At 45.3% G+C, this 27803-nt stretch overlaps 1 protein-coding gene across 3 annotated transcripts in view; it reads right to left on the reverse strand.

The window, feature by feature from the left end:
• The window catches only part of LOC132836361 (RNA-binding protein 4-like), a 135454-nt gene that overhangs the window by 44767 nt on the left and 62884 nt on the right, over positions 1 to 27803 (reverse strand). Inside the window, exon 4 of one of the 3 annotated variants that reach the window (XM_060855854.1) lies at positions 26278 to 27134. The exons of 1 other annotated variant lie outside the window; for it this stretch is intronic. In XM_060855854.1, the coding sequence (XP_060711837.1) occupies positions 27069 to 27134 (66 nt within the window). In that variant the 3' untranslated portion in view covers positions 26278 to 27068. Of the gene's footprint in view, positions 1 to 26277; positions 27138 to 27803 lie in introns of those variants that run through there. One more of the 3 variants, XM_060855853.1, reaches the window with a different exon arrangement.

Below are 27803 nucleotides of genomic sequence, written 5' to 3' on the forward strand. Positions count from 1 at the left end.
AGATGAGGCGCTCTTCCTCCAGCCATCGAATTGCTGTGGTCTGGCGATGGAGGAGTCCAAGGACCTGCATGTCCTTGGCGGAGTGGGAGGGGGAGTTGAAGTGTTGAGCCACAGGATGGTTGGGTTGGGTTGGTTGGTTGGTCCGGGTGTCCCAGAGGTGTTCTCTGAAACGTTCCGCAAGTAGGCGGCCTGTCTCCCCAATATAGAGGAGGCCACATCGGGTGCAGCGGATGCAGTAAATGATGTGTGTGGAGGTGCAGGTGAATTTGTGGCGGATATGGAAGGATCCCTTGGGGCCTTGGAGGGAAGTGAGGGGGGAGGTGTGAGCGCAAGTTTTGCATTTCTTGCAGTTGCAGGGAAAGGTGCCGGGAGTGGAGGTTGGGTTGGTAGGGGGTGTGGACCTGACGGAGTCACGGACGGAGTGGTCTTTTCGGAATGCTGATTGGGGAGGGGAGGGAAATATACCCCTGGTGGTGGGGTCAATTTGGAGTTGGCGGAAATGACAACGGATGATACAATGTATATGGAGGTTGGTGGGGTGGTATGTGAGGACCAGTAGGGTTTTGTCCTGGTGGTGGTTGGAGGGGCGGGGCTCAAGGGCGGAGGAGCAGGAAGTGGAGGAGATGCGGTGGAGAGCATCATCGATCACGTCTGGGGGGAAATTGCAGTCTTTGAAGAAGGAGACCATCTGGGTTGTTCAGTATTGGAACTGGTCCTCCTGGGAGCAGATGCGGCAGAGACCAAGGAATTGGGAATATGGCATGGTGTTTTTACAGGGGGCAGGGTGGGAGGAGGTGTAGTCTAGGTAGGTGTGGGAGTCGGTCGGTTTATAGTAAATGTCCATGTTGATTCAGTCGCCCGAGATAGAAATGGAGAGGTCTAGGAAGGGGAGGGAGGAGTCTGAGATGGTCCAGGTAAATTTGAGGTGGGGGTGGAAGGTGTTGGTAAAGGGGATGAACTGTTCAACCTCCTCGTGGGAGCATGAGGCAGTGCCAATAGTCATCGATGTAGCAGAGGAAAAGGTGGGGGGGGTGTGCCAGTGTAGCTGCAGAAGATGGACTGTTCCACATATCCTACGAAGAGGCAGGAGTAGCAGGGGCCCATGCGGGTGCCCATGGCTACTCCTTTGGTTTGGAGGAAGTGGGAGGATTGAAAAGAGAAGTTGTTCAGGGTGAAGACCAGTTCAGTCGTCGAAGGAGGGTGTCAGTGGAAGGGTACTGGTTGGTGCGGCGGGAAAAGAAGAAGCGGAGGGCTTTGAGTCCTTCGTGATGGGGATGGAGGTGTACAGGGACTGGATGTCCATGGTGAAGGCGTTGGGGACCGGGGAAGCGAAAATCATGGAGGAGGTGGAGGGCGTGGTTAGTGTCCCAAATGTAGGTGGGGAGTTCTTGGACTAAGGGGGACAGGACCATGTTGAGGTATGCAGAGATGTGTTCGGTGGGGCAGGAGCAGGCTGAGACAATTTCCAAGGGTGAAGAGCAACAACTGATGTGTACTGATGCAGCATCCCCATGCACGCCTGTTGGTTCTGGTGCAGCCATTCTACAGTATTGGATGCATAATGGGTAGTTGAATTGGAATATTGAGAGGTAAATTGGAAGCACTTAAGTGTTTTGAGTGCTTATGTGCCTTTCGCAATAAACACTTCACAATGATTTAATGTATTTCGATGAAAGCAGAAATGATTTTAAACGGCATTTGTCCTTGTTATGTAACAGAAATGGCCTCTCGAGTTGACAAAATGAGATGGCATTCTGATGTTTGCCCATAACCTGTGGGTGACCAGTTGCAGCTTTCTGGGGAAGGACTTCTTACATGTTTAATCCATGAAATATGCTAAATTTCAGTATGTTTATGTCCAAAAGATTGACTTCAGTTCCATTTCTGTTTTCACAGTGGATAAATGTGTGGGTGGACTGTGATTTTGAAAGAGATGGTTCTTCTGTTTCACCATCAAGGGATTGAAAAAAGACTGAAGAAAGCTTTGCAGAAGTAAGTCCCAATTTTCAAACCCTTGAACTTAGGGAAAGGACTAGAAAATAGGATTTGTATGCAGCAAGTAGTGTCACAGGCGCAAGGGCCAAAACGGGAACCTCTTGTTCACATTCCTACAATCTAATAAATGTTAACTAAAACAATAGCTTAGAGCAAACAAAGCATGTTTCGAGAGGGGTGGAATTGAACTGCCAAGAAGGTGAGTTAGATACCTTTATGATTTTGATTAGATGATACTTGGAGTAGGTATGGTGAACAGTCCTAGTTGCCATAGCACAGAAGGATGAAAAATGTGGTGCTGGAAAAACACAGCAGGCCAGGCAGCATCCGAGGAGCAGGAGAATCAACGTTTCAGGCATAAGCCAATCAGGATTCCTGAAGAAGGGCTTATGCCTGAAACGTCGATTCTCTTGCTCCTCAGATCTGCTTGGCCTGCTGTGTTTTTCCAGCATCACATTTTTCAACTCTGGTACACCAGCATTTGCAGTCTTCACTTTCTCCATAGAATGTAGAAGTACTGGAGAACATTCAAAAAATGTTTTGGTACCAGCACTGAGAGGTTATGTCTGTCTGAAAGACTGAACAAGCCAAGGATTTGTTCTCTAGAAAAGGGACTTAAGAAGTGATGTGATAGAAGTCTTTAAAATTATAAATAGGATCATGGAATCCCTATAGTGTGGAAGTAGGTCATTTGGCCCATCAAATCCACATTACCCTTCAAAGGCTGTCCCACTCAGACCCAACCTATCTCTGTAACTCTTCATTTGACATGGCTAATCCACTTGACCTGCACATCTTTGGACTGGGAGAAAAATGGAACATCCGAAGGAAACCCACGCAGACTTGGGGAGAATGTGCAAACTCCACACAGACAGTCACCCGAGGGTAGAATTGAACTTGGGTCCCTGGTGCAGTGAGGCAGTAGTGCTGAACACTGAGCCATCATGCTGCCCCTAGGTTCATGAGGTTATTCATAGAAAAGATTTTTCTCAATATTAAAGCAAGCTTGAGGCGCTAAATGATCTATTCCTATTTCCAAGTTCGTGTGGCTAAGACCGGAACTAATATAAGACAATCACTCATACTTTCACAAGGGAATTCAAGAGAAACATCTTTATCCAAAGATAGGTGCAAATATGGAACATGCTAGCGCAGGGATTGCTTGAGATAATTGGTGTAGATGCATTTATGGGGAGGCCAAATAAGAGAATAAAAACGAAAGAGAACAAATATTACAGAGGAGGAAGTGCTGGATATCTTGAAATGCATAAAGATGGATAAATCCCCAGGACCTGATCAGGTGAACCCTAGAATTCTGTAGGAAAATAGGGAAGTGATTGCTAGGCCCCTTGCTGAGATATTTGTATCATCGATAGTCACAGGTGAGGTGCCAAAAGACTGGAGGTTGGCTAATGTGGTACACTAAGAAGTGTGGTAAGGACAAGCTAGAAAGCCTGATGTCAGTGGTGGGCAAGTTGTTGGAGGGAATCCTGAGGGACAGGATGTACATGTATTTGGAAAGACGAGGACTGATTAGGATTAGTCAACATGGTTTTGGGCGTGGGAAATCCTGTCACAACTTGAGTTTTTTGAAGAAGTAACAAAGAGGATTGATGAGGGCAGAGCTGTAGATGTGATCTATATGGATTTCAGTCAGGCGTTTGACAAGGTTCTCCCCTTGGGAGACTGGTTAGCAAGGTTAAATCTCATGGAATACAGGGAGAACTAGCCATTTGGATACAGAACTGGCTCAAAGGTAGAAGACAGAGGGCGGTGGTGGAGGGTTGTTTTTCAGACTGGAGGCCTGTGACCAGTGGAGTGCCACAAGGATCGGTGCTGGGTCCACTTCCTTTCGTCATTTATATAAATGATTTGGATGTGAACGTAGGAGGTATAGTTAGTAGGTTTGCAGATGACACCAAAATTGGAGGTGTAGTGGACAGCAAAGGTTACCTTAGATTACATCAGGATCTTGACCAGATGGGCCAATGGAGTGAGAAGTGGCAAATGGAGTTTAATTCAGATAAATGTGAGGTGTTGCATTTTGGGAAAGCAAATCTTAGCAGAACTTATACACTTAATGGTAAGGTCCTAGGGAGTGTTGCTGAACAAAGAGACCTTGAAGTGTAGATTCATAGCTCCTTGAAACTGGAGTCGCAGGTAGATAGGACAGTGAAGAAGGCATTTGGTATGCTTTCTTTTATTGGTCAGTATATTGAATATAGGATTGGGAGGTCATGTTGTGCCTGTACAGGACATTGGTAAGACCACTTTTGGAATGTCGCGTGCAATTCTGGTCTCCTTCCGACAGGAAGGATGTTGTGAAAAATAAAAGGGTTCAGAAAAGATTTACAAGGATGTTGCCAGGGTTGGAGGGTTTGAGCTACAGGGAGAGGCTGAACAGGCTGGGGCTGTTTTCCCTGGAGCGTCGGAGGCTGAGGGGTGAGCATATAGAAGTTCATAAAGTCATTAAGGGCAATAGATAAACAAGGCCTTTGTCTTGGGGTGGGGGTGTCCAGAACTAGAGGGCATAGGTTTAGGGTGAGAGGGGAAAGATATAAAAGAGACCCATGGGGCAACCTTTTCACACAGAGGATGGTGCATGTATGGAATGAGCTGCCAGAGGAAGTGGTAGAGGCTGGTACAATTGCAATACTTAAAAGGCATCTGGATGGGTAGATGAATAGGAAGGGTTTGGAGGGATATGGGCCAGGTGCTGGCAGGTGGGACTAGATTGGATTGGGATATCTGGTCGGCATGGACTGAAGGGACTGTTTACATGCTGTGACTCTAAATATATTGAGATTAGATGGAGGTTGGGAGGCTTGTGTGGAGCACCAAAATATGTACTAAAAAAATTTTGGTCTGAATCGCTGGTGTCTGTGTAAATTCAACACAAGTCTGTGTAAGAACATGAAAACCAGTAGGCCATTCAGCCCTTCAAGCCCGCTGCAACATTCAGAGACCTCGAGGCTGATATCCTATGTCAACATAATTTTCCTGCACTATCATCATATTCCTTGATGTTTGACATGTATAGAGATCTAGCAATCTCAGTCTTAAATATGTTCAATGTCTGAGGTTTCCAGGGCAAAACATTTCTAAAGATTCAGACTTTTCTCTCTGGAGAGGAGGAGGAAGAGAGGAGACCTGATCGAGGTGTACAAAATAATGAGAGGAATAGATAAAGTCAATAGCCAGAGACTTTTCCCCAGGGCAGGATTGATTGGTACGAGAAGTCATAGTTTGAAGATATTAGGAGGAAAGTACAAAGGAGACTTCAGAGGTAGGTTCTTTACGCAGGGAATTGTGAATGTATGGAATGTGTTACCAGCTGTGGTGGTGGAAGCAGAGTCATTGGGGACAATTAAGTGACTGCTGGACATGCACAGGGATAGCAGTGAGTTGTGGGGTTCGTAGCTTAAGTTACTATATTTTACATTAGGATTAAATCTCAGCACATCATGGACCAAAGGACCTGTTCTGTGCTGTTCTTTTCTATATTCTATGTTCTATTCAGCATTAACTAGAGAGATGAATTTGTATAGGAGCAGTCATTGTTTAGGTCATGAACCTGATGGCTCTTTCAGTCCACATTCAATTGGATTTTTTTTTGTTATGAGTAAAGGAAGACTGAGAGAGTAGCAGCTTTGGGTGTGATTTGTAATCAAAGCAACTATCTTAAGTACCTAAATATTTCACCTGCTTTTTGGAAACTTGCTCCCCTCCAGAGCTGATTCTGCATTTGCAAAGTCAGCATGTGAATCCACATGCATGGCTGATGCATGAGGATGGAATAAGGCTGAGCAAAGATTCAGTTCTTCTGAAATGCCACAGACCATGCAAGGTTCAAATCAGGGACTTTGTACATTGCCTGAACTTGTCCTCGGAAACCAGGCTGCCTGCTCTAGCCTCACATGGCTGGTAGCAAATTGAAGACATAGTCCTGTGGGAAATCTAGTCCAACTTGGAAACAGTACAATCCATTACTGATCTACACAATGACAGTCTGAATATTCATTCAGCTACAAGAGACCTTACTATAGATAGAAAAAAAACATCTTGAATGTAATGGAGGCAGCCTGAAAGTCGGTGCCTTTGTTATCAGGAATTATTTTTTTCTGAACATTATCAGTGTGTGTTCACTGCAAGGATGGAGAAGTATACATGCTGTCTGTACTTAAAAATCCTTCTGTCAGAAAATTTCAGAGATGATGCTCAGTTGACCAGTCAGAGAAGGACTCCCTGCCACAACTTCCAAATCCATCTACACATCTACATTAAACAGAAATGCATTGTCTGCAATCTTGTCTGAACATTTAGCGATCTTGGTACTCAGAGTTGAATAGGCAAAAACGTCTCAATAATGGTTGAGACTAATCAGGCCATTTCCACCTTTATCCGACCTCTGTCTCTTCATGCTCTGATGCCATGACTCAGTTAATCCTCTATCATTTTGTTGATTTATTTTCAGATGAGATTTGAAAGGATTCATTATCGTCTGAAGCTGTAATCAGAGATTGTAATTGGACCTGATCAGTACGAACTAGAGTGAGTCACTCTCAAAAGTAAAACTCAGATTTGAATTTCAAATCACTGTAATTTTAAGAATGGCTCAAGTTGGTGTTTAAAATGTCAGGGACACTGAACTGAACAATATCTCAAGTCACCTTTCTCAGCTGTATTCCTAACCCTGACCTTCTACTCACCATATGACATGCCTCTTTAAAGGCACATTGACCCCGTGGTTATCACTGCTGCTCCAGGGACGAGGCTTCGATTCCAGCCTCAGGTATCTGTGTGGGATTTCCTCCAGGTGCCCCAGTTTCCTCCCACAGTCCCAAAATGTGCAGGCTAGGGTGGATTGGCCGTGCTAAATTGCTCATCGTGTCCAGGGATGTGTAGGCCAGGTGGGTGAGCCATTGGAAATACAGGGATAAATTAGGGGGTGGCTCTGGGCGGGATGCTTCTCAGAGGGTCGGTGTGGGCTCAATGGGCCAAATGGCCTGCTTCCACTCTATAGGGATTCTATGATAACTTCTCAGGATGTTAAGTAAGTTCACATTGTGATTGAATTAGAATTTTTTGATCCATTCACGGGATGTAAGTGTCACTTGGAAGACTGATGCCAAATTTCTTTTGAAGTGGACAATTTCAGAGGGCAGTTATGAGTCAACTACATTGTTGAGAGTCTGGAGTCACAAGTAGGACAGTCCAGGTAAGGATGGCAGATTTCCTTCCCTGAAGGGCATAAAAATCAGCTAAGTTTTTTTAACAATTTCAATGCTTCCAATAAGCTAGAGTTGAATTAAAATTTCACCATTTGCCATTGTGGGATTCTAACCCATGGCCCACCAGAACATTACCCTAGAGGTCTGGATTACTACTCCAGTGACATTTCCAATACACCACTATCTTACCCTTAAATAGGATTTTACATCTTACCACCCAAGCCATTCCCTACCTACATATTTGCCCCAACTTTCCCTATGCCATCATTTTAACACAGCATTTTGCTTACATGCCTACCTCCCTGTCATTGGCATGCTGTGATGCTTCAATTAATCACAGTGCAAACTGGAGGAACAACATCTCATCTTCACACGAGGCACTGTATAAATTTCTTGACTTAGTATTGTGCTCCACACATTCAGATTGTGAACCCACTCCCATTCCTTTCCTTTCTTTCAGCCTTACTTGTTACATTCTCTGTCACCATGTCCAGTCTCTCCTCCCCTCGTCCCAGTGGGACTGTCTGTTCTTTCTTGTTTGGCACTTAGACACACCACTGTTCTGCCATTCTCACATTTGATTCGCTTAATTGGCACGATCACCATCCTTTCTCCCCCGCACTTCACCCTCACATGCTATTGCATAAATGCTGCCCTCTCCACTGGAGCTCTGATGACGAGTCATCAACACTGGAAATATTCGCTTGCTCTCTCCCCATGGACGCTGCCTGACCCACTGTGATTTGCAGTATTTTTTGTTGTCAGTACATATCTGCCTCTAGGCGAAAGTGAGGACTGCAGATGCCGGAGATGAGTCAACAGTGCGTTGCTGGAAAAGCAACGTTTCAGGCAAAAGCCCTTCATCAGGACACATATTTGCCTTTGTCATTTTAAAACTCTAATTGAGTTGTGTCATTATAATTCCTTCATTACAGTAGTGGCCACAATTCAGAAGGTGCTTATGTGGCTGTAAAGCATTTCCCTGAGTTTTTGAACGATGTTGTACAAGTACAAATATTCCCTTCAATTTTTCCATCCCACCCTCTGGGTTGAGCTTTCACCAATTTGATTTGAATCATTTCTCAAGAGGACATAGAACAGTACAGCACAGAACAGGCCCTTCAGCCCACGATGTTGTGCCGACCACTGATCCTCATGTATGCACCCTCACATTTCTGTGACCATATGCCTGTCCAGCAGTCTCTTTAATGTCCCCAATGACCTTGCCTCCACAACTGCTGCTGGCAACGCATTCCATGCTCTCACAACTCTCTGTGTAAAGAACCTGCCTCTGACATCTCCTCTATACTTTCCTCCAACCAGCTGAAAACTATGACCCCTCGTGTTAGCCATTTCTGCCCTGGGAAATAGTCTCTTGCTATCGACTCTATCTATGCCTCTCATTATCTTGTATACCTCAATTAGGTCCCATCTCCTCCTCCTTTTCTCCAATGAAGAAAGTCCGAGCTCAGTCAACCTCTCTTCATAAGATAAGCCCTCCAGTCCAGGCAGCATCCTGGTAAATCTCCTCTGAACCCTCTCCAAAGCATCCACATCTTTCCTATAATAGGGCGACCAGAACTGGACGCAGTATTCCAAGTGCGGTCTAACCAAAGTTTTATAGAACTGCAACAAGATTTCACGACTCTTAAACTCAATCCCCGTTAATGAAAGCCAAAACACCATATGCTTTCTTAACAACCCTTTCCACTTGGGTGGCCATTTTAAGGGATCTATGTACCTGCACACCAAGATCCCTCTGTTCGTCCACTCTGCCAAGAATCCTATCCTTAATCCTGTACTCAGCTTTCAAATTCGACCTTCCAAAATGCATCACCTCGCATTTATCCAGGTTGAGCTCCATCTGCCACTTCTCAGCCCATCTCTGCATCCTGTCAATGTCCCGCTGCAGCCTACAACAGCCCTCTATACTGTCAACGCCACCTCCAACCTTTGTGTCGTCTGCAAACTTGCTGACCCATCCTTCAGTCCCCTCATCCAAGTCATTAATATAAATTACAAACAGTAAAGGCCCAAGGACAGCCCTGTGGAACACCACTCACCACTGACTTCCAGGCAGATTATTTTCCTTCTACTACCACTCGTTATCTTCTGTTGGCCAGCCAATTCTGTATCCAGACAGCTAAGTTCCCCTGTATTCCGTTCCTCCTGACCTTCTGAATGAGCCTACCATGGGGAACCTTATCAAGTGCTTTGCTGAAGTCCATATACACCACATTCACCACTCGACCCTCATCCACTTGTCTAGTAACATCCTCAAAGAACTCGATAAGGTCTGTGAGGCATGACCTGCCCCTCACAAAACCATGCTGACTGTATTTAATCAAGCCATGCTCTTCCAGATGGTCATAAATCCTATCCCTCAGAATCCTTTCTAACACCTTGCAGACGACAGACATGAGACTGATTGGTCTGTAATTGCCGGGGATTTCCCTATTTCCTTTCTTGAAGAGAGGAATTACATTTGCCTCCCTCCAGTCCTCGGGTACGACTCCAGTGGAGAGGGAGGATACAAAGATCTTCGCAAATGGCGAAGCAATTGCATTTCTTGTTTCCCAAAGCAGCCGGGGGCAAATCTGGTCCAGGCCTGGCGACTTGTCAATCTTAATGTATGACAAAATTTTCAGCACATCAGCTTCCTCTATCTCTATCCATTCCAGCATGCTCACCTGCTCTTCAAAGGTTTCATTCACTACAAAGTTCGTTTCTTTCGTAAGAACACAGAAGCAAAAAACTCATTTAGGGCTTCCCCTCCCTCTTCAGACTCCATACACAAGTTCCCTATGCTATCCCTGATTGGCCCTACTCTTTCTTTGACCATTCTCTTATTCCTCACACAAGTGTAAAATGCCTTTAGATTCTCCCCAATCCGTTCTGCCAAGCCTTTCTCGTGCCCTCTCCTGGCTCTCCTCAGACCATTTTTGAGCTCCTTCCTCATCTGCCTGTAATCCTCTAGAGCTGAGCTTGACCCTAGCTTCCTCCACCTTATGTAAGCTACCTTCTTCCTTTTGACGAGACGCTCCACCGCTCTCGTCATCCAAGGTTCCTTTATCTTACCCCTTCTTGCCTGTCTCAGAGGGACATATTTATTCATCACTCCAACAACTGTTCTTAAACAGTCTCCACATGTCCATAGTGCCTTTACCATGGAACAATTGCTCCCAGTCCATGCTTCCTAACTCATGTCTAATCGTATCATAGTTTCCTCTTCCCAATTAAATATCCTCCCATTCTGCCTAATCCTCTCCTTCTCCATAGCTATGTAGAATGTGAGCCAGTTGTGGTCACCATCACCAAAATGCTCTCCCACCACAAGATCTGATACCTGCCCGGCTCGTTTCCGAGCACTAAGACTGGAATGGCCTCTCCCCTCGTCGGCCTGTCAACGTACTGAGTTAGGAAACCCTCCTGAACACACCTTACAAAAACAGCTCCATTCAAATCTTCTGCTCAAAGGAGGTTCCAATCAATATTGGGAAAGTTAAAGTCACCCATTACAACAACCCTACTACATCCACACTTTTCCAAAATCTGCCGACCTATGCTTTCTTCAATCTCCCTGCTGCTATTGGGGGGGGGGGCTGTGGTAAACCCCTAATGAGGTGACTGCTCCCTTACTGTTCCTAATTTCCACCCATACTGACTCGGGAGGCAGATTTTCCTCAACAATGGAAGCTTCTGTAGCTGTGATACCCTCTCTGATTAGTAGTGCTACACCTCCTCTTCTTTTTCCCCCCTCCCTATTCTTTTTAAATGCTCTATGGTCAGATCTATGGTCAAGCCAATTGCATTTGAGGTTGGATTTAGAGAAATCTACTGTGATTGATAACCGAGAGGGTTAGGTAGTGGGACCTTGAGAACAGCAAGTCAAGGATAACAAATCATTACAGTTAATTTAATGCCGGACATAAAGTTGAGTTGGTTCTCGCTTGATTTATCAATGTTTTAAAAGTGTTGTTTTAACACAAGAAATAAAAAATCGATTGACCTCATAAGAATGCTACTTTTTCATCCTTGCATGAAACAGATTCTCTGAAAGGTAATTAACTCGAGGTTAATTTCTGTCATCCAAATGGAGCTATGAAATCTTTTTATGTATCTTACTTTCTCTTAAAATGTTTGAACCTTTCACCTCTTTCAGTCTTTCTCTCCTTTTACAATCCACCAGCTTTCAAAGCTCAGACTTGGCATCACCCCAGCTCTACTTTCTGATTTACTCAGGGGCATCTGTTCAGCTTTTCAATCTGGATTCCTGATCATCATCTAAAAGCTCAGACCTCCACTTTTTACAATTTAAAAAAAAGCATTATAGAGTTTTAAGCACGAAAAGTCCCCTCATTTCAACTCGTCCGTGCTGACCAGATATCTGAACATAATCTAGTCCCATTTGACAGCATTTGGCCCATATCCCTCTAAACCCTTCCTGTTCGTGTACCCCATCCTGATGTGTTTTAAATTGTCATTGTACCAGCCTCCACCAATTCCTCTGGCAGCTCGTTCCAGACACGCACCATGAAAAAGTTGCCCCTTAGGGCCTTTTAAATCTTTCCCCTCTTACCTTAAACCTATGCCCTCTAATTCTGGACTCCTCCACTCCAGGGAAAAGACCTTGGCTATTCATCCTATCCATGCCCCTCATGATTTTATAAACCTCTATAAGGTCACCCCTCAGCCTCCGACGCTCCAGGGAAAACAGCCCCAGCCTGTTCAGCCTCTCCCTGTAGCTCAAACCCTCCAACCCTGGCAACATCCTTGGAAATCTTTTTTGAAGCCTCTCAAGTTTCACAACATTTTTCCTATAGCAGGGAAACCAGAATTGAATGCAGTATTTCAAAAGTGGCCTAACCAATGTCCTGTATAGTCACAACATGACCTCCCAACTCCTGTACTCAATACTCTGACCAATAAAGGAAAGCATACCAAATGCCTTCTTCACTATCCTATCTACCTGCAACTCCACTTCAAGGAACTATGAACCTGCACTCCAAGGTCTCTTTGTTCAGCAACACTCCCTAGGACCTTACCATTAAGTGTATAAGTTGTGCACTGATTTGCTTTTCCAAAATGCAGCATCTCACATTTACCTAATTTAAATTCCATCTGCCATTTCTCAGTCCACTGGCCCATCTAATCAAGATCCTGTTGTTCTCTGAGGTAACCTTCTTTGCTGTCCACTACACTTCCAATTTTGGTGTCATCTGCAAACTTACTAATCATATGGCGGCACAGTGGTTAGCACTGCTGCCTCACAGCGCCAGAGACCCGGGTTCAATTCCTGCCTCAGGTGACTGACTGTGTGGAGTTTGCACGTTCTCCCCGTGTCTGCGTGGGTTTCCTCCGGATGCTCCGGTTTCCTCCCACAATCCAAAGATGTGCGGGTCAGGTGAATTGGCCATGCTAAATGGCCCGTAGTATTAGGCAAGGGGTAAATGTAGGGGTACGGGTGGGTTGTGCTTCGGTGGGTCGGTGTGGACTTGTTGGGCCGAAGGGCCTGTTTCCACATTGTAAGTAATTTAATCTAATCTAATCTAAAATATGTCTTATGTTCACATCCAAACTATTTATATAAATGATGAAAAGCAGTGGACTCAGCTCCGATCCTTGTGGCACACCACTGGTCACAGACCTCCAGTCTGAAGAGCACCCTTCCATCACCACTCTCTTCTACCTTCGAGTCTGTTCTGTATCCAAATGGCTAGTTCTCCCTGAATTCTGTGATCTAACCTCAATAACCAATCTACCACGAGAAACCTTGTTGAATGCCTTACTGAAGTCCACATAGATCACGTCCACCACCCTGCCATCATCAATCCTCTTTGTTACTTCTTCAAAAAAAACTCAAGTTAGTGAGACAGGATTTCCCACGCACAAAGCAATGTTGACTATCCCTAGTCATTCCTTGCCTTTCCAAATACATGTACATCCTGTCCCTCAGGACTCTCTCCAACAACTTGCCCACCACTGATCAGGCTCATCGGTCTAACGTTACCTGGCTTTTTCTTCCCACCTTTCTTAAATTGTGGCTTACCATGATTAGCAAATAAATTACAGCCCTGGGAGGAATCTAATACTGACGAGAGCCAGAGATTGAGAGATGCAAGGAGAGTCAGTTCTTGGGAACTATGTAATGCATAACTGGGACTGTTATTAATCACATAAACAACAGAAACAAAATCTGAACAATAAATTGCAGACGCCCAACATGAAGACTGTGAGATTTAAGTCACATCATTAATATTACACAGTCAAACCTGTAATATATTTATTCACTGATTAATGAGCACGCAAAAACATTTGGCAAATGCATTGTAGTAATTTAGAAGGACCAAGGTTTCTCCAAATCAATACCAGCTGGCAGGATCGGAGTCCCTTTCTTCACCCGAAAAGAAATGAAGGTGGAACATTGTCAATTCAGATACTGCTGGCCATTAATGTTTGTCACAAAATTAGCTCCAAGTGTTAGGTAAGGGGTAAATGTAGGGGTATGGGTGGGTTGCACTTTGGCGGGTCGGTGTGGACTTGTTGGGCCGAAGGGCCTGTTTCCACACTGTAAGTAATCTAGATTTGAAATTTGAGATGTCCATTCAGAAGTCTGATAACAGTGAGGAAGAAACTGTTGTCGAACCTGTTGGTAAGTGTGTTCAAGCTCTTCTATCTTCTCCCTGATGGGAGAGGTTGTAAGAAATTATAACCGGGGTGGGAGGGGTCTTTGATGTTGGCTGCCTTCCCGAGGCAGTGGGAAGTGTAGGTGGAGTCAATGGATGGAAGGCTGAGTTGTGTGATGGACTGGGCTGTGTTCGTAACTCCGTAGTTTCTTAATCCTGGGCAGGGCAGTTGCCATACCAACCCATGATGGAGGCAGAGAGAATGCTTCTATAAACGTTAGTGAGGCTCCTTATGGATGTGCCGAACTTCCTTATCCTCCTGAGGAAGAGGTGTTGTTGTGCCTGCTTGACTGTCGCATCAATGTGGGATGGACCAGGACAGATTGTTGGTGATCGTCACACCTAGAAAGTTGATGTTCTTCACCCTCTCCACCTCAGCTGCACTGATGTGCCCTTCTCCTTGATTCCTGAAGTCGATGATCAGCTCTTTGGTTTTGCTGGCATTGAGGGATAGGTTGTTATCTTTGCACCACGTCACTAAGCACTTTCTTGTAGTTCCTACACTAAGCACCACAAAGACATAGTACCCCGACAAGCGATGGGAAGAAAATAAAAAGGGCAACTTCTTGAGAGGGAGTCGAGTGGAAATAATGTTTGAATCATCTTATTAAAAAACTGTGAAACGGAATAGCAGTAATGAAATGTCATTTACATTATGATTTATAATATTGAGGAAAAGGCCAAACTTCTGTTTCATCAATTAAGCGTGTGACAAATTGACAGCTCCCCTATGTATAATTGAAATGACCTATCATGAACATTTTGGACAACATCAACAATGACAGCAGGAGACATGAGGCTAATTAATAATGGTGTGATGTTACTGACGTATACAATACAAACAACAACATCTCATGTTTACATAGCCTCTGAAAGGTGCCATCAGATAAAAGCCAAGTCAGAGGTGGGGCAGCGGATGTTTTTAACTTACAAATTTTTGTGGTACTCCATGAAATTATGCCAAACTCTTCAGGCAAGATGCGAAAACTTTAAAAGGGTGGAGAAAAGACTTGTGTTAAAATGGTTCCAGGAATAAGGGACTACACTTAACACGGATCTTGGAATCCTTACAGTGCAGAAAGAGGCCATTTGGCCCATTGGGGCTACACCAACCCTCCAAAAAGCTCACAACCAGACCCTCCCCCACCACCACAATTCCCATGGCTAATCCACACATCCTTGGACAGTATGGGACAATTTAGCATGGCCAATCCACTCTAATCTGCACATCATTGATTGTGGGAGGAAACCGGAGCTCCCGGAGGAAACCCCATGCAGACACCCGAGGGTGGAATTGGACCTGGGTCCCTGGTGCTGTGAGGCAGCAGTGCTAACCACCATGCATTCCCTATACTTCTGGCTTTAGCTGAAATCTTACCAATTTAAGGAGGTAGACAGGGATTTGGTGCTATCTGTGAGAAGGCAATTTCTGGGACAATCAACTCACAACCCGCACCACTAAGAAAGCTGGCCAAGCACCAAATTAGATACTTAAACGTGCTGACTAGCAGGAGCCTTGACTCTGAAGTTCAATCAGAAACTGGCAAACATTGGGAGCGGGATGCACAGGCTGAGCAGGTCATGAAGACCTGTACTGGTGAGCAGGTAATTATTTTGGCAGCAGTTGCAAGTTGAGGTCAGAGGCAAAGGACTTGGGTGTAGCTTCCTGCAGACCCTCCTTGCACTCTGACCTTGCTCCAGATTGGAACATAAGAACTAGGAGCAGGAGCAGGAGTAGGCCGCCTGGCCTTTCGAGCCTGCTCTGCCACTCAATAAGATCATGGCTAACCTTTTTTATGGACTCAGCTCCACTTAACCCGAATTTTCACCATATCCCTGAATTAATTTTTTTTTCAAAAAGATATCTACCTTAGATTTAAAAGCAACTACTGAAGTAGTGTCAACTACATCCCTGGGCAAGGAATTCCATACTGAAAATGTGTTGCTGGAAAAGCGCAGCAGGTCAGGCAGCATCCAAGATGCTGGAGAATCGGCGTTTCGGGCATAATCCCTTCTTCAGGCTTATGCCCGAAACGTCGATTCTCCTGCTTCTTTGGATGCTGCCTGACCTGCTGCACTCTTCCAGCAACACATTTTCAGCTCTGATCTCCAGCATCTGCAGACCTCACTCTCTCCTCAAGGAATTCCATAGGTTAACAACCTTCTGGGTGAAGAAGTTCGTTCTCAATTGAGTTCTAAACCTGCTTCCTCTAACCTTGAGGCCATACCCTCTTGTCCTTGTCTCACCTACCAGTGGAAACATCCTATTTCTACTTTATCGATTCCCTTCATGATGTTATATGTTTCTATAAGATCCCCTCCCCCCCCCCCCCCCCCCCCCCACTTCTGAATTCCAGTGGATACAATCCCAATATACTCAGCCTCTCCTCAGAAGCCGACCCCCTCAACTCCAGAATCTACCGAGTGAAGCTCCTCTGCACTCCCTCCAGTGCCAGTACATTCCTTCTGAAGTAAAGAGACCAAATCTGCACACAGTAATCCGGGGCAAATTTGATTTACCAGTTGGGAAGTCAGCCACTTTTCATCTTTCCTGTAAAGGCAGGCAATTGGGCCAGTGGCAAGTTGAGGTCCTTAAGTGACCATTGGTTGACCAGTTAAGGACCTTGGGTAGCATATTATGATGTTCGCATGTGGACCTTTTTATGCAGAGTTTAATTTCTGAAGTGGCAAGAAAGGAGCGAGTATTCCCTTGCCCCCATGGACAGCTCGCTGAATTATTGCCCTTTGTACCACCTCCAGCAAGGGGAGAGTCGCTCTCTAACTGCTTTCTGCAAGTAACTCCTTTAGTAATCAAAGGCAAAAAGTTAATATCAAATATAATGAATAATGAACATCTCTCATAAGGGATTCTAACAGTGTGATCAAAAACTTGGTTGGGGTGCATTTTTAGGAGGAAAGGGATATGGAGTATTTGGGACAGGAATACCCAAACATGATGCATCAATGGCCGAAGACTTGACCATGGATGATGAGACAATGGGATTCACCGTCCACCAGAGAATCTGACGAACAGGGCATTCTGCATCGATGGGGAGGAGGTTCATAAGGCTGTATCAGGTTAACATCGGTACGCAGTGAGGTCAGAGGTCTACTTGGCAATAACAGATTCCAAATTGACGCACTGCAGATCTTGATTTCATTGTAGCTCATTAAAGACAAAAGTGATAAGTCGCAGTGAAAGGCACGCCTTGAGCTTGTGCCACTTTACCTGGGTGGAGTAATAGGAGCAAGACCCCCTGGATCCTTTATGAATTCCATAATGGGGGTGAGTGGGAGAATTTTGATGCTTTTGTAGACAAGAAAACAGAAAGGGTCCATAGCTCCCTGGAAGTGGCCACACAAGTAGATAAGCTGGTAAAAAAAGGCATATGGCATGCTTGCCTTTCTTGGTCAAAGTACAAGAGTCAGGAAGTTATGTTGCAGCTTTATAAGACTTTGGCTCAATTCTGGTCACCACACTACAGGAAGAATGTGGAGGCTTCGGAGCGGGTACAGAAGTATAAAAGGCTGCTGCCTGGATTACAGGATATGGACTATGAAGGAGAGGCTGGACAAACAAGGGTTGTTTTCTGAGGAGGCTGAGGAAAGACCTGATAGAAGTCAATAAAATTAACAGAGTCACAGATAGGGTTTGAGTCAGAATCTTCTGCCCCAGAGTTGAAATGTTTAAAACTAAGAGGCATGCATTTAAGGCTAGAGGGGGAAATTCGAAGGAGTTAGGAGGGGGCAAGTTTTTTCTACACAGAGAGTGGTAGGAGTGTGGTCAGATATGATTAGGGGTGTTTAAGGAGTTTTTAGATAAATACATGAATGTGCAAGGAATGAAGGGATATGGATCATGGACAGGCAGATAGGATAAATTAATTTGGGTTCATGTTCAGCACAACATTGTGGGCCAAAGGGTCTGTTCCTGTGCTGTACTGTTTGATGTACCACCTACATCTATCTAACTTGAGAATGAGACTGTCACCTTATAACCAGGTTAAAAATCACACAACACCAGGTTATAGTCCAATAGGTTTAATTGGAAGCACACTAGCTTTCAGAGCGACGCTCCTTCATCAGGTGATTGTGGTCACAATCACCTGATGAAGGAGCGTTGCTCCGAACGCTAGTGTGATTCCAATTAAACCTGTTGGACTATAACCTGGTGTTGTGTGATTTTTAACTTTGTACACCCCAGTCCAACACCGGCCTCTCCAAATCATGACCTTATAACCAATTACGGTCAATGTCAATTAGCATGTCCTCAAATTCCTATAATTTGTGCTCTGATGAAGCATGTTTACTTCTTTTTCTTACTGTTCACTGCTAAACAACACTACTGTTTTCACTACCAACTTACACCTGCCAAGCCTCCTCATTGCTGCAGGCTTAACAGCAGAGAGAAAGAGGGAGAGGGGTGGGGGGAAACCGTTCAGTCTGTACATGATTGAAGTGACAGTCCAGAACTAGCCAATATCCATCTCATTGCTCTACCATCTGATCCTTTTACAAACTTTCTTTTTAAAACGATCATTCAAAACACAAATTGAACTCCATTAACAAATGCAACATTTAATGGGATCGACATAACGTCAGTACAGAAGAAGGCAGCCCGTGAGCATTAGTCGATTTCTGCAACGTGTTTGAAAACAAGACATATTTGTGAGGTCCCTGGTTAAGGGGAGGGGTGAGTGTTGGATAGCAAGGCTTCTGCAAAGTAATTTACTGTGACTTGTGGGCATTTTTATAATTTCTCTACATATTTTCAGTGTTAATCTTAATGAACTTCTTCAGGGCTGCTATTTAGCTGAAGCTGCCGTTGACTCCGTGGATGTTCTGATTAAATCCAACTGCTCAAAATTAGGGCTGTGATGGATACAGTGATGCAGAAGGAATAAAGATTCCACTTTAACCTGAGCACAATCAAATGAGCATTAATTGCAAATCTGTCTTATGCAGTCATCTTTGCATTTTTATATTTCTTTGCCTGGCCATGTGAGAGGTTCCATCCACTACCCCCTACCTCCTTAACCTTCCTTCCCCATTAATGCCTTATATTTGACAGTCTGGTTTTATGAACAACCATCTTTGTAAGTAATAGTCTTGCTTTTTTATCTGCATTATATGATTCGTCTGTGGATGCATTTTCTAGCCATTAAGACAGAGTCTTTGACGGAGATTAGGTTTTTACAGAGCACGCTGATTTGTCAGCACACTGGAAGAGGTTTGAAGACGTTACATTGGCCTCGAAACGCTAACTCTGTTTCTCTGTCCAAGTGTGCTGCCCGGCCTGCTGAGCTTCTCCAGCATTTTCTAGGTTTATTCTGGATATTACAGAACTTGGTTTGACCTTCTTTAAAAAGCTACATTTTTAATCTCCTTTGGTTTTTTGTTAGCAGGATTATTGCATATTTCTCTAAGGCCAGTTCGATTCTTAACAGAATTTCCTCTTACATCCTACTTCAGTCATCACTCCTGGCCAACAGTGATGACCTCAGCTAATACTTCCCATGACTTTCCAACCACAACATTATCTACTTGGCTTCCTATAGCTCAACTTTCTTTCATGTGGGAGTTTCTGGAAGGAAGTATCCTTATCAGGGGCTCACAGGCGGAAAAATTCAATCCCGATGCAATTTTTATTGCAGTTCCTGAGCTGAATCATGGCCACTGCTCAGCTGCTCTGCATGCAGTGTAGAGCAACAATCAATTCAAACCAATCAGTTTAGTGAGACAGCAACATTTCGGAAATCAGATTACTTCTGTTGGGCATTCTTAAGTGTTGTTTTGTTTTTGCAACTTTGAAATTGAGTTTCTGGAGAGATGGGTAAACGGATTTGAGAGAAAGGATTTACCAATTGACTGTGTCATCTGTAATTTTGAGAGGCTAAGGACAGTGTTATTATGATTAACGCTCCCTTCTGTCAATGTTCCCTGACACAACCTATTTGTACTAATTTTAAAAGGTCTCATGCTTAAAAGAGCATACTTCATCAATATCGTAAACCTTTATTGGGAAGAGACTGATAAAAGCTGATATCAAAGTAGATTTATTGAGAATGATGTCCTTCTAATTGCTTGTCTGTGGTAAATGTAGAGATAGTGGTTCAACACTCTGGTTTGACAAGCAGAGCTCTGCTTTGAGAAGCACTCTGCAATGCTGGAGATCTGGATAATAGGCCAGTGATTCTCCACATGCTGAGCGAACTAACTCATTGCTGTACACGGTTCTCTCAGTTCTGCTTTTACAGAGCTGAATATGTACCTCCTTTGGGAACAGTAAAATGTTCTATCGCCAAGCCAGACATGGTGGACACCAGGGGATTCATGAAGTTATAAAATTTCTACGTTTGCTCACCTAATAGCCATCATTATTTTTTCCCTTTCTTCTACAATAAAAGCACTATTTTCCTGACATAACAACTTAAGAAATAGGAGCAGGAGTAGGCCATCTGTCCCTTTCAGCCTGTTCTGCCATTGTGGCTAATCTTTTCATGGCCTCAGCTCCACTTACCCACCCTCTCACCATCACCTTTAATTACTTTACTGTTCAAAAAATTATCTAGCTTAGCTTTAGACTGTAAATACACACACTGTACGAGGGTGTCAGTGGCTAGGCCAGCACTTATTGCCCATCCCTAATTGCCAAGGCGGCAGTTCAGAATCAACCACTTTGCAGTGTGTCTCGAGTCACCTGTAGACCAGGCCGGGTAAGGACAGCAGAGTTCCTACTAAAGGATAGTAGTGAAACAGATGGGTTTTTTCCAACCATCGATGGATGGATTCCTGGTCATCTTTAGACTCTTAATTCCAGACTTTTTATTGAATTCTGCCATGGCAGGATTTGAACGCAGATCCCTGGAACATTACCTAGGTCTCTCATTTAATAGTCTAGTGATAATACCATGAGGAGGTAAAGCTGTGGTAACCATCTTCCACCTCATCTTCCTCTTTGGAACCCTCCAACCACATGGGATCAATGTAGATTTCACCAGTTTCCTCATTTTTTGCCTCCACCTTATGCCAGATCCAACTTTCCAACACGGCACCGCCCTTTTGACCTGTCCTACCTGTCCATCTTTGTTCCCACCTATCTGTTACACCCTCCACTCTGCCCTATCACCATCACCCACCTTCCTCTGCCTATTGCATTCTCAGCTGCCTTCCACCCCCAGCCCCACCCCCTCCCATTTATCTCTCAGCCCCCTTGCCCCACAAGCCAGACTGCTGATGAAGGGCTATGCCTGAAACGTCGATTCTCCTGTTCCTCAGATGCTGCCTCACCTGCTGTGCTTTTCCAGTACCACACTCTCAATCATAATACCATGAGGTTGTTGTCTAGAACATAGAACAATATAGCACAGAACAGGCCCTTCGGCGCACGATGTTGTGCCAAACATTTGTCCTAGCTTAAGGACCTATCCATGTACCTATCCAATTGCTGCTTAAAGGTCACCTTAAAGGTGTAGGGGATACCCTTCCATGATAGTGTGTCAATAACTTCAAAGCGTGTCAACAGCAATGATGCATTTGTCCAGCAGTACAAGAGGTCCCTCTGTTGCAGACTGTGCCTGACTATTCCTCATCTGTTCCCGTTCTGCCTCAGTAAGTGAGCTCATCCACTGAGTGCCAATGCTTGCTGTGATTCTCATTCAGCACTCAAGCTGATAAGTGTTCCGTTCTATAGTTGGCTTCAGCATCCTGGTTCGGGATGTGGAAAATCGACCAGAGTTCCTGCTGCTGAGAAGCGTCTGTGGAGATGCAACCACTTCGACAAGTCAAGATGTGTTCAGTTAACTGATTGGTACTGGGCAGTTCACAGATGAAATGAGATTGGAACAATGGCACACACTACTGTGTCAATCCCAGAAAGACCCCTCCTACCCCAGTTATAATCTCTTCCAACACACATAACAACAGGTTCAAGAACATCGTCTTCCTTGCTGTTATTTGACTTCTGAATGGACCTCTCAAATTTCAGATCTAACGCTGATCTTGATTTTTTTGCACACCAACTGTGCAGCTGTCACCTTGAACACCTCACTCTATTCAATCACCGTATGATCTGCCTGTACTGCTCACAAAGTAAAACTTTTCACTTTTACTTAGGTACATGTGACAACAATAAATCAAATCAAATCAATCAAAACATTGAAAGAGCTCCTGAACTTACCTATTGTGTTAAACACTAAAACTGATTGGAGTCTGACCATAGACTTTGTACTTTTTGAAAGATCACTAGCACAGACCTCTCTGGTTTCAAAGTCAACGGGAATACCCCCCACCCAATGAATCCAGGTATTCATAGATTCTTAAAACACAGAAAGTAGCCTCCATAGCTTTTTGCAGTTTATGAGGCTTCGAGATAGGTGTATTCATGAAAAGCACACGGTCTGTAACAATCTCACTCACTTGAGGCTGTATTAATAATCCTGCTGTTCATTGTAGTGTAGATCTCAAACCAGAGGGGACATCTTCACATTATCCACGCTTGGCTCGCTGGACACACCTTTGGAGCCATCCTAGTTTTACCTCCCTCTATCACCTGTAGTAACACAGAGCAGTATTCTGTAGCCTAACAGGTCTCTTCAGAATTCCATCCAGGAATCCATCTCAGGAGAGGTTTTTGAGCATCTTCCTCGTCCATAAATGTGTTTAAATCCTACGTGGGCACAGTGGTTAGCATTGATGTGTCACAGCGCCTGAGACCCGGGTTCAATTCCCGACTGTTGTGGAGTTTGCACGTTCTCCCCGTGTCTGCGTGGGTTTCCTCCCACAGTCCAAAGATGTGCGGGTCAGGTGAATTGGCCATGCTAAATTGCCCGTAGTGTTAGGTAAGGGGTAAATGTAGGGGTACGGGTGGGTTGCGCTTCAGCGGGTCGGTGTGGACTTGTTGGGCTGAAGGGCCTGTTTCCACACTGTAAGTAATCTAATCTAATGATCTGTATGAAAGAGGTGATATTTTCAATCCTTAAACCACATCAAGAAGGGACTACTTTACAGGTCTGTTAATCTATGAGGTGTGTCTGTTAATCTATGAGGTGTGTCAGCGCTTTGTTCATCAAAGGAAAATTTTTTAAACTGTCTTAAACTGGTTTAAAGCTTTCAGCATCTCTTAAAAGCTTATTAATTGGTCGGGAAAGTGCATCTTCACACAGCTGCCTCTGCTCCTGCTTCTATCATCTCTTAGTTAAAAGCTCTGTTTAATCTCAAAGAGCAATTTATAATGGTTTCAGACTGAAGGGAGTTATAATGACAGAACCTTAAGCCTGTACTCTCTTCAAACAGTGCCTTTCTTTTGATCTATCATTTTCCAAGTTTTATTTCTAAAAAGTATTCTCCATTATAGAATCTACTTAGAGAACCTGTAAGGGGCAGCATTTTATTTTCATTTCAGGGACAGTTTATTTCACTTTATCCAAAAGTTGATTTTGCTAATGGATGTTGTGGTGTTAATTCCTGTCGCTGAGTCACCTCTACCTGGTTAGCACCGGGACATCGCTCTGGAATTGGGCTCAGTACCTCTAGGACAGGGTGGAGCAACATCGGCCAAGGATTTGTACTCCTGATCGTCACCAACTCACTGATGCCGGAGACAATTACAAATTGGAGGGGGGTGGGGGGTCAGCAGACACCTGGGAGGTCACTAGCTTTGACACAACTATGGCCCCCCAGCAAGGGTCACATAGTCATAAAGATGTACAGCATGGACACAGACCCTTCGGTCTAACTTGTCCATGCTAACCACATATCCTGAATTAATCTAGTCCCATTTTCCAGCACTTGGCCCATATCCCTCTAAACCCATTCTATTCATATACCCATTTAGATGCTTTTTAAATGTTGTAATTACACTAGCCTCCACCACTTCCTCTGGCAGCTTATTCCACACACCCATCACCCTCTGAGAGAAAAAGTTGGCCCTTTTAAATCTTTCCCCTCTCGCTTTAAACCTATATCTAATCATGTTGGACTCGCCCACCCCAGGGAAAATACCTTATCTATTTATCCTATCCATGCCCCTCATGATTTTATAAACCTCTATAAGGTCACCCATCAGCCTCCAACACTCCAGTGAAAATAACCCCAGCCTAGTCAGTCTCTCCCTATAGTTCAAATCCTCCAATCCTGGCCAACAACCTCATAAATCTTTTTTGAACCCTTTCAAGTTTCACAATACCAGGGAGACCAGAATTGCACACACTATTCTAAAGTGGCTTAACCAATGTCCCATACAACTGCAACATGACCTCCCAACTCCCAAAAACAATGCACTGACCAACAAAGGAAAGCATACCAAATGCCTTCTTCACTCTCCTGTCTACCTGCGACTCTACTTTCAAGGAATTATGAATCTGCACTCCAAGGTCTCTTTGTACAGCAACACTTGCTAAGGCCCTGCCATTAAGTGTATAAGACCTACCCTGGTTTGCCTTTCCAAAATGCAGCACCTCAGATTTATCTAAATTAAACTCCATCTGCCACTCCTCAGCCCATTGATCCATCTGATCAAGGTGCCGTTTTACTCTGAGGTAACCTTCTTTGCTGTCCACTACACCTCCAATTTTCGATTAAGTTAAAAATCACACAACACCAGGTTATAGTCCAACAGGTTTAATTGGAAGCACACTAGCTTTCGGAGCGACGCTCCTCAATCAATTTTAGATTAGATTGTCTACAGTGTGGAAACAGGCCCTTCGGCCCAACCAGTCCACAATGACCCTCTGAAGAGTAACCACCCAGACCCATTTCCCTCTGACTAATGCAACTAACACTATGGTCAGTTTATCACGGCCAATTCACCTGACCTGTCCATCTTTAGATTGGCGGAGGAAACCCACACGGTCACAGGGAGAATGTGCAAACTCTACACAGATAGTCACCCGAGGGTAGAATCAAACCTGGGTCCCTCGTGCTAACCACTGTGCCACCCCACGGCGGTTCAGCGTCATTTTGGTGCCATCTGCAAACTTATTAACTATAACTCCTACGATCACGTTATTTAAATGACAAAAAGAGGGGGAAGTGGAGGGGGAAAAGAATGGGTTGCTGCAAAGAAGATTGAGCGCATGGTGATAAAGATTAGTGTTGGGAACAGGAGTATGCCATTCATCCCCTTGAGTCTGTTCTGTCCATTTAACATGGCTGATCTGTGGCTTTACTCCATATACCTGCCTTTGGCTCATGTCCCTTAATACCTCTGTTTAACCATACGCTATCTCAGAGTTAAACTGCCCAGAGGAGATTTAATTGAGGTGTATTAAATTCTGAGGGATGACGTTTTGTCTTCACAGAGAGGGAGGTCAGCAACTGAGGAGGGCATAGATTTAGAGTGACAAATTTTAGATTTTTATTGTCACGTATACTCAAGTACAGGAGTACAATGAAAAGTGTATAATTTTGCCACACATCGCCATTTCAGGTTCCAAAGTATCTAGACACAAAAAAAGCTTAGTTACAAAGTAGTAAGAGAAATGAGAGTTAACCAGTTATGTATTACTTCATTGAATAGTGAAAAAATAAAGAAAAATGTTACAGGTTATATTCAAGTCTTTCATTGTTTGTACTAGGAAAATGAAGGAATAAGCTAAAAGTTCAGTCCTCTGCTTATCTTGCTCTGCTGTCTGTTCTCGAAGCCGCTGCTGCAGATACCATTGCTGCTGCTGAAACTGCCAACTCTGTGAGCTCCCCCAGTGCCTCGGGAACAGGCCCAGGCAGGATCCACTCGCATGCCGACCTGAGATACGGTCTCAAGCTGCAAAGGAACTGACTGACATATCACCAAGAGACCAGGCCTGGGACCCACCACGTGACACTGAGCCACCGGGACCAGGACTCACCACGAGACGCCGAGAGACCAGGCCCAGGACCCACCACAAAATGCTAAGAGACCAGGCCCAGGACTCACCACGAGACGTCGAGAGACCAGGCCCAGGACTCACGAGACGTCGAGAGACCAGGCCCAGGACTCACCACGAGACGCTGAGAGACCAGGCCCGGGACTCACCACAAGACACCGAGAGACCAGGCCTAAAACTCACCACGAGACGCTGAGAGACCAGGCCCAGGACTCACGAGACGTCGAGAGACCAGGCCCAGGACTCACCACGAGACGTCGAGAGACCAGGCCCAGGACTCACCACAAGACGCCGAGAGACCAGTCCCAGGACCCACCACGAGACGCTGAGAGACCAGGCCCAGGACTCACCACGAGACGCTGAGAGACCAGGACTGGGACGCACCACGAGACGCTGAGAGACCAGGCCCGGGACTCACCACAAGACGCCGAGAGACCAGGCCTAAAACTCACCACGAGACGCCGAGAGACCAGGCCCAGGACTCACCACGAGACGCTGAGAGACCAGGCCCAGGACTCACCACGAGACGCTGAGAGACCAGGCCCAGGACTCACCACGAGACGCTGAGAGACCAGGCCCAGGACCCACCACAAGACGCTGAGAGACCAGGACTGGGACGCACCACGAGACGCTGAGAGACCAGGCCCAGGACTCACCACGAGACGCCGAGAGACCAGGCCCAGGACCCACCACAAAACACCGAAAGATCAGACCCGGGATTCACCATGAGACGTCAAGACACCAGGCCCAGGACTCACCATGAGAGACCAGGCCCAGGACTTACCACGAGACGCCGAGACACCAGGCCCGGGACTCACCATGAGATGCTGAGAGACCAGGCCCAGGATCCACCACAAAACGGTGAGAGACCAGGACTGGGACGCACCATGAGACACCGAAAGACCAGGCCCAGGACCCACCACAAGACGTTAACAGACCAGGCCAGGACCACCACGGGACCAGGCCCAGGACCCACCACGAGACGCTGAGAGACCAGGCCCAGGACTCACCACGAGACGCTGAGAGACCAGGGCTGGGACGCACCACGAGACGCTGAGAGACCAGGCCTGGGACTCACCACGAGACGCTGAGAGACAAGGCCTGGGACTCACCACAAGATGCCGAAAGACCAGGCCCAGGACCCACCATGAGCCTAGAACCTACCACGAGACGCCGAGAGACCAGGCTAGGACCTGCCACGAGCCAATGAGAGACTAGGCTGGGACCCACCAGGAGCCAATGAGAGACCAGGCCAGGACCTGCCACGAGCCAATGAGAGACCAGGCTGGGAGCTACCAGGAGCCCATGAGAGACCAGACTGGGAACCACCAGGAGCCAATGAGAGACCAGGCCAGGACCTGCTGGGAGCCAATGAGAGACCAGGGTGACAGCTGCTGTAGAAGGGAGTTGAGAACCTTTCCTATTCAGAAAGCAGGAGAGTTCTGAAGCTAATTTTCTGAAAAACGTTGCACTTACTCATTGTATTTTAATAAGTATTTGTGAGAAATAGAGATCAAGGGGAGATTTGACAGAGGTCTACAGGATTATGGGAACCATGGTTAGGTGGACAAAGAAATTCTGTTTCTGATGGACTTCAGTAAGGCGTTTGACAAGGTTCCCCATGGGAGACTGATGAGCAAGGTTAGATCTCATGGAATACAGGGAGAACTAGCCATTTGGATACAGAACAGGCTCAAAGAAGACAGAGGGTGGTGATGGAGGGTTGTTTTTCAGACTGGAGGCCTGTGACCAGTGGAGTGCCACAAGGATCGGTGCTGGGTCCTCTACTTTTTGTCATTTACATAAATGATTTGGATGTGAGCATAAGAGGTACAGTTAGTAAGTTTGCAGATGACACCAAAATTGGAGGTGTAGTGGACAGCGAAGAGGGTTACCTCAGATTACAACAGGATCTTGACCAGATGGGCCAATGGGCTGAGTAGTGGTAGATAGAGTTTAATTCAGATAAATGCGAGGTGCTGCATTTTGGGGAAGCAAATCTTAGCAGGACTTATACACTTAATATA

The sequence above is a fragment of the Hemiscyllium ocellatum genome, chromosome 46 (genome assembly GCF_020745735.1).
Source record: "Hemiscyllium ocellatum isolate sHemOce1 chromosome 46, sHemOce1.pat.X.cur, whole genome shotgun sequence".
NCBI classification, from domain to species: Eukaryota; Metazoa; Chordata; class Chondrichthyes; order Orectolobiformes; family Hemiscylliidae; genus Hemiscyllium; species Hemiscyllium ocellatum.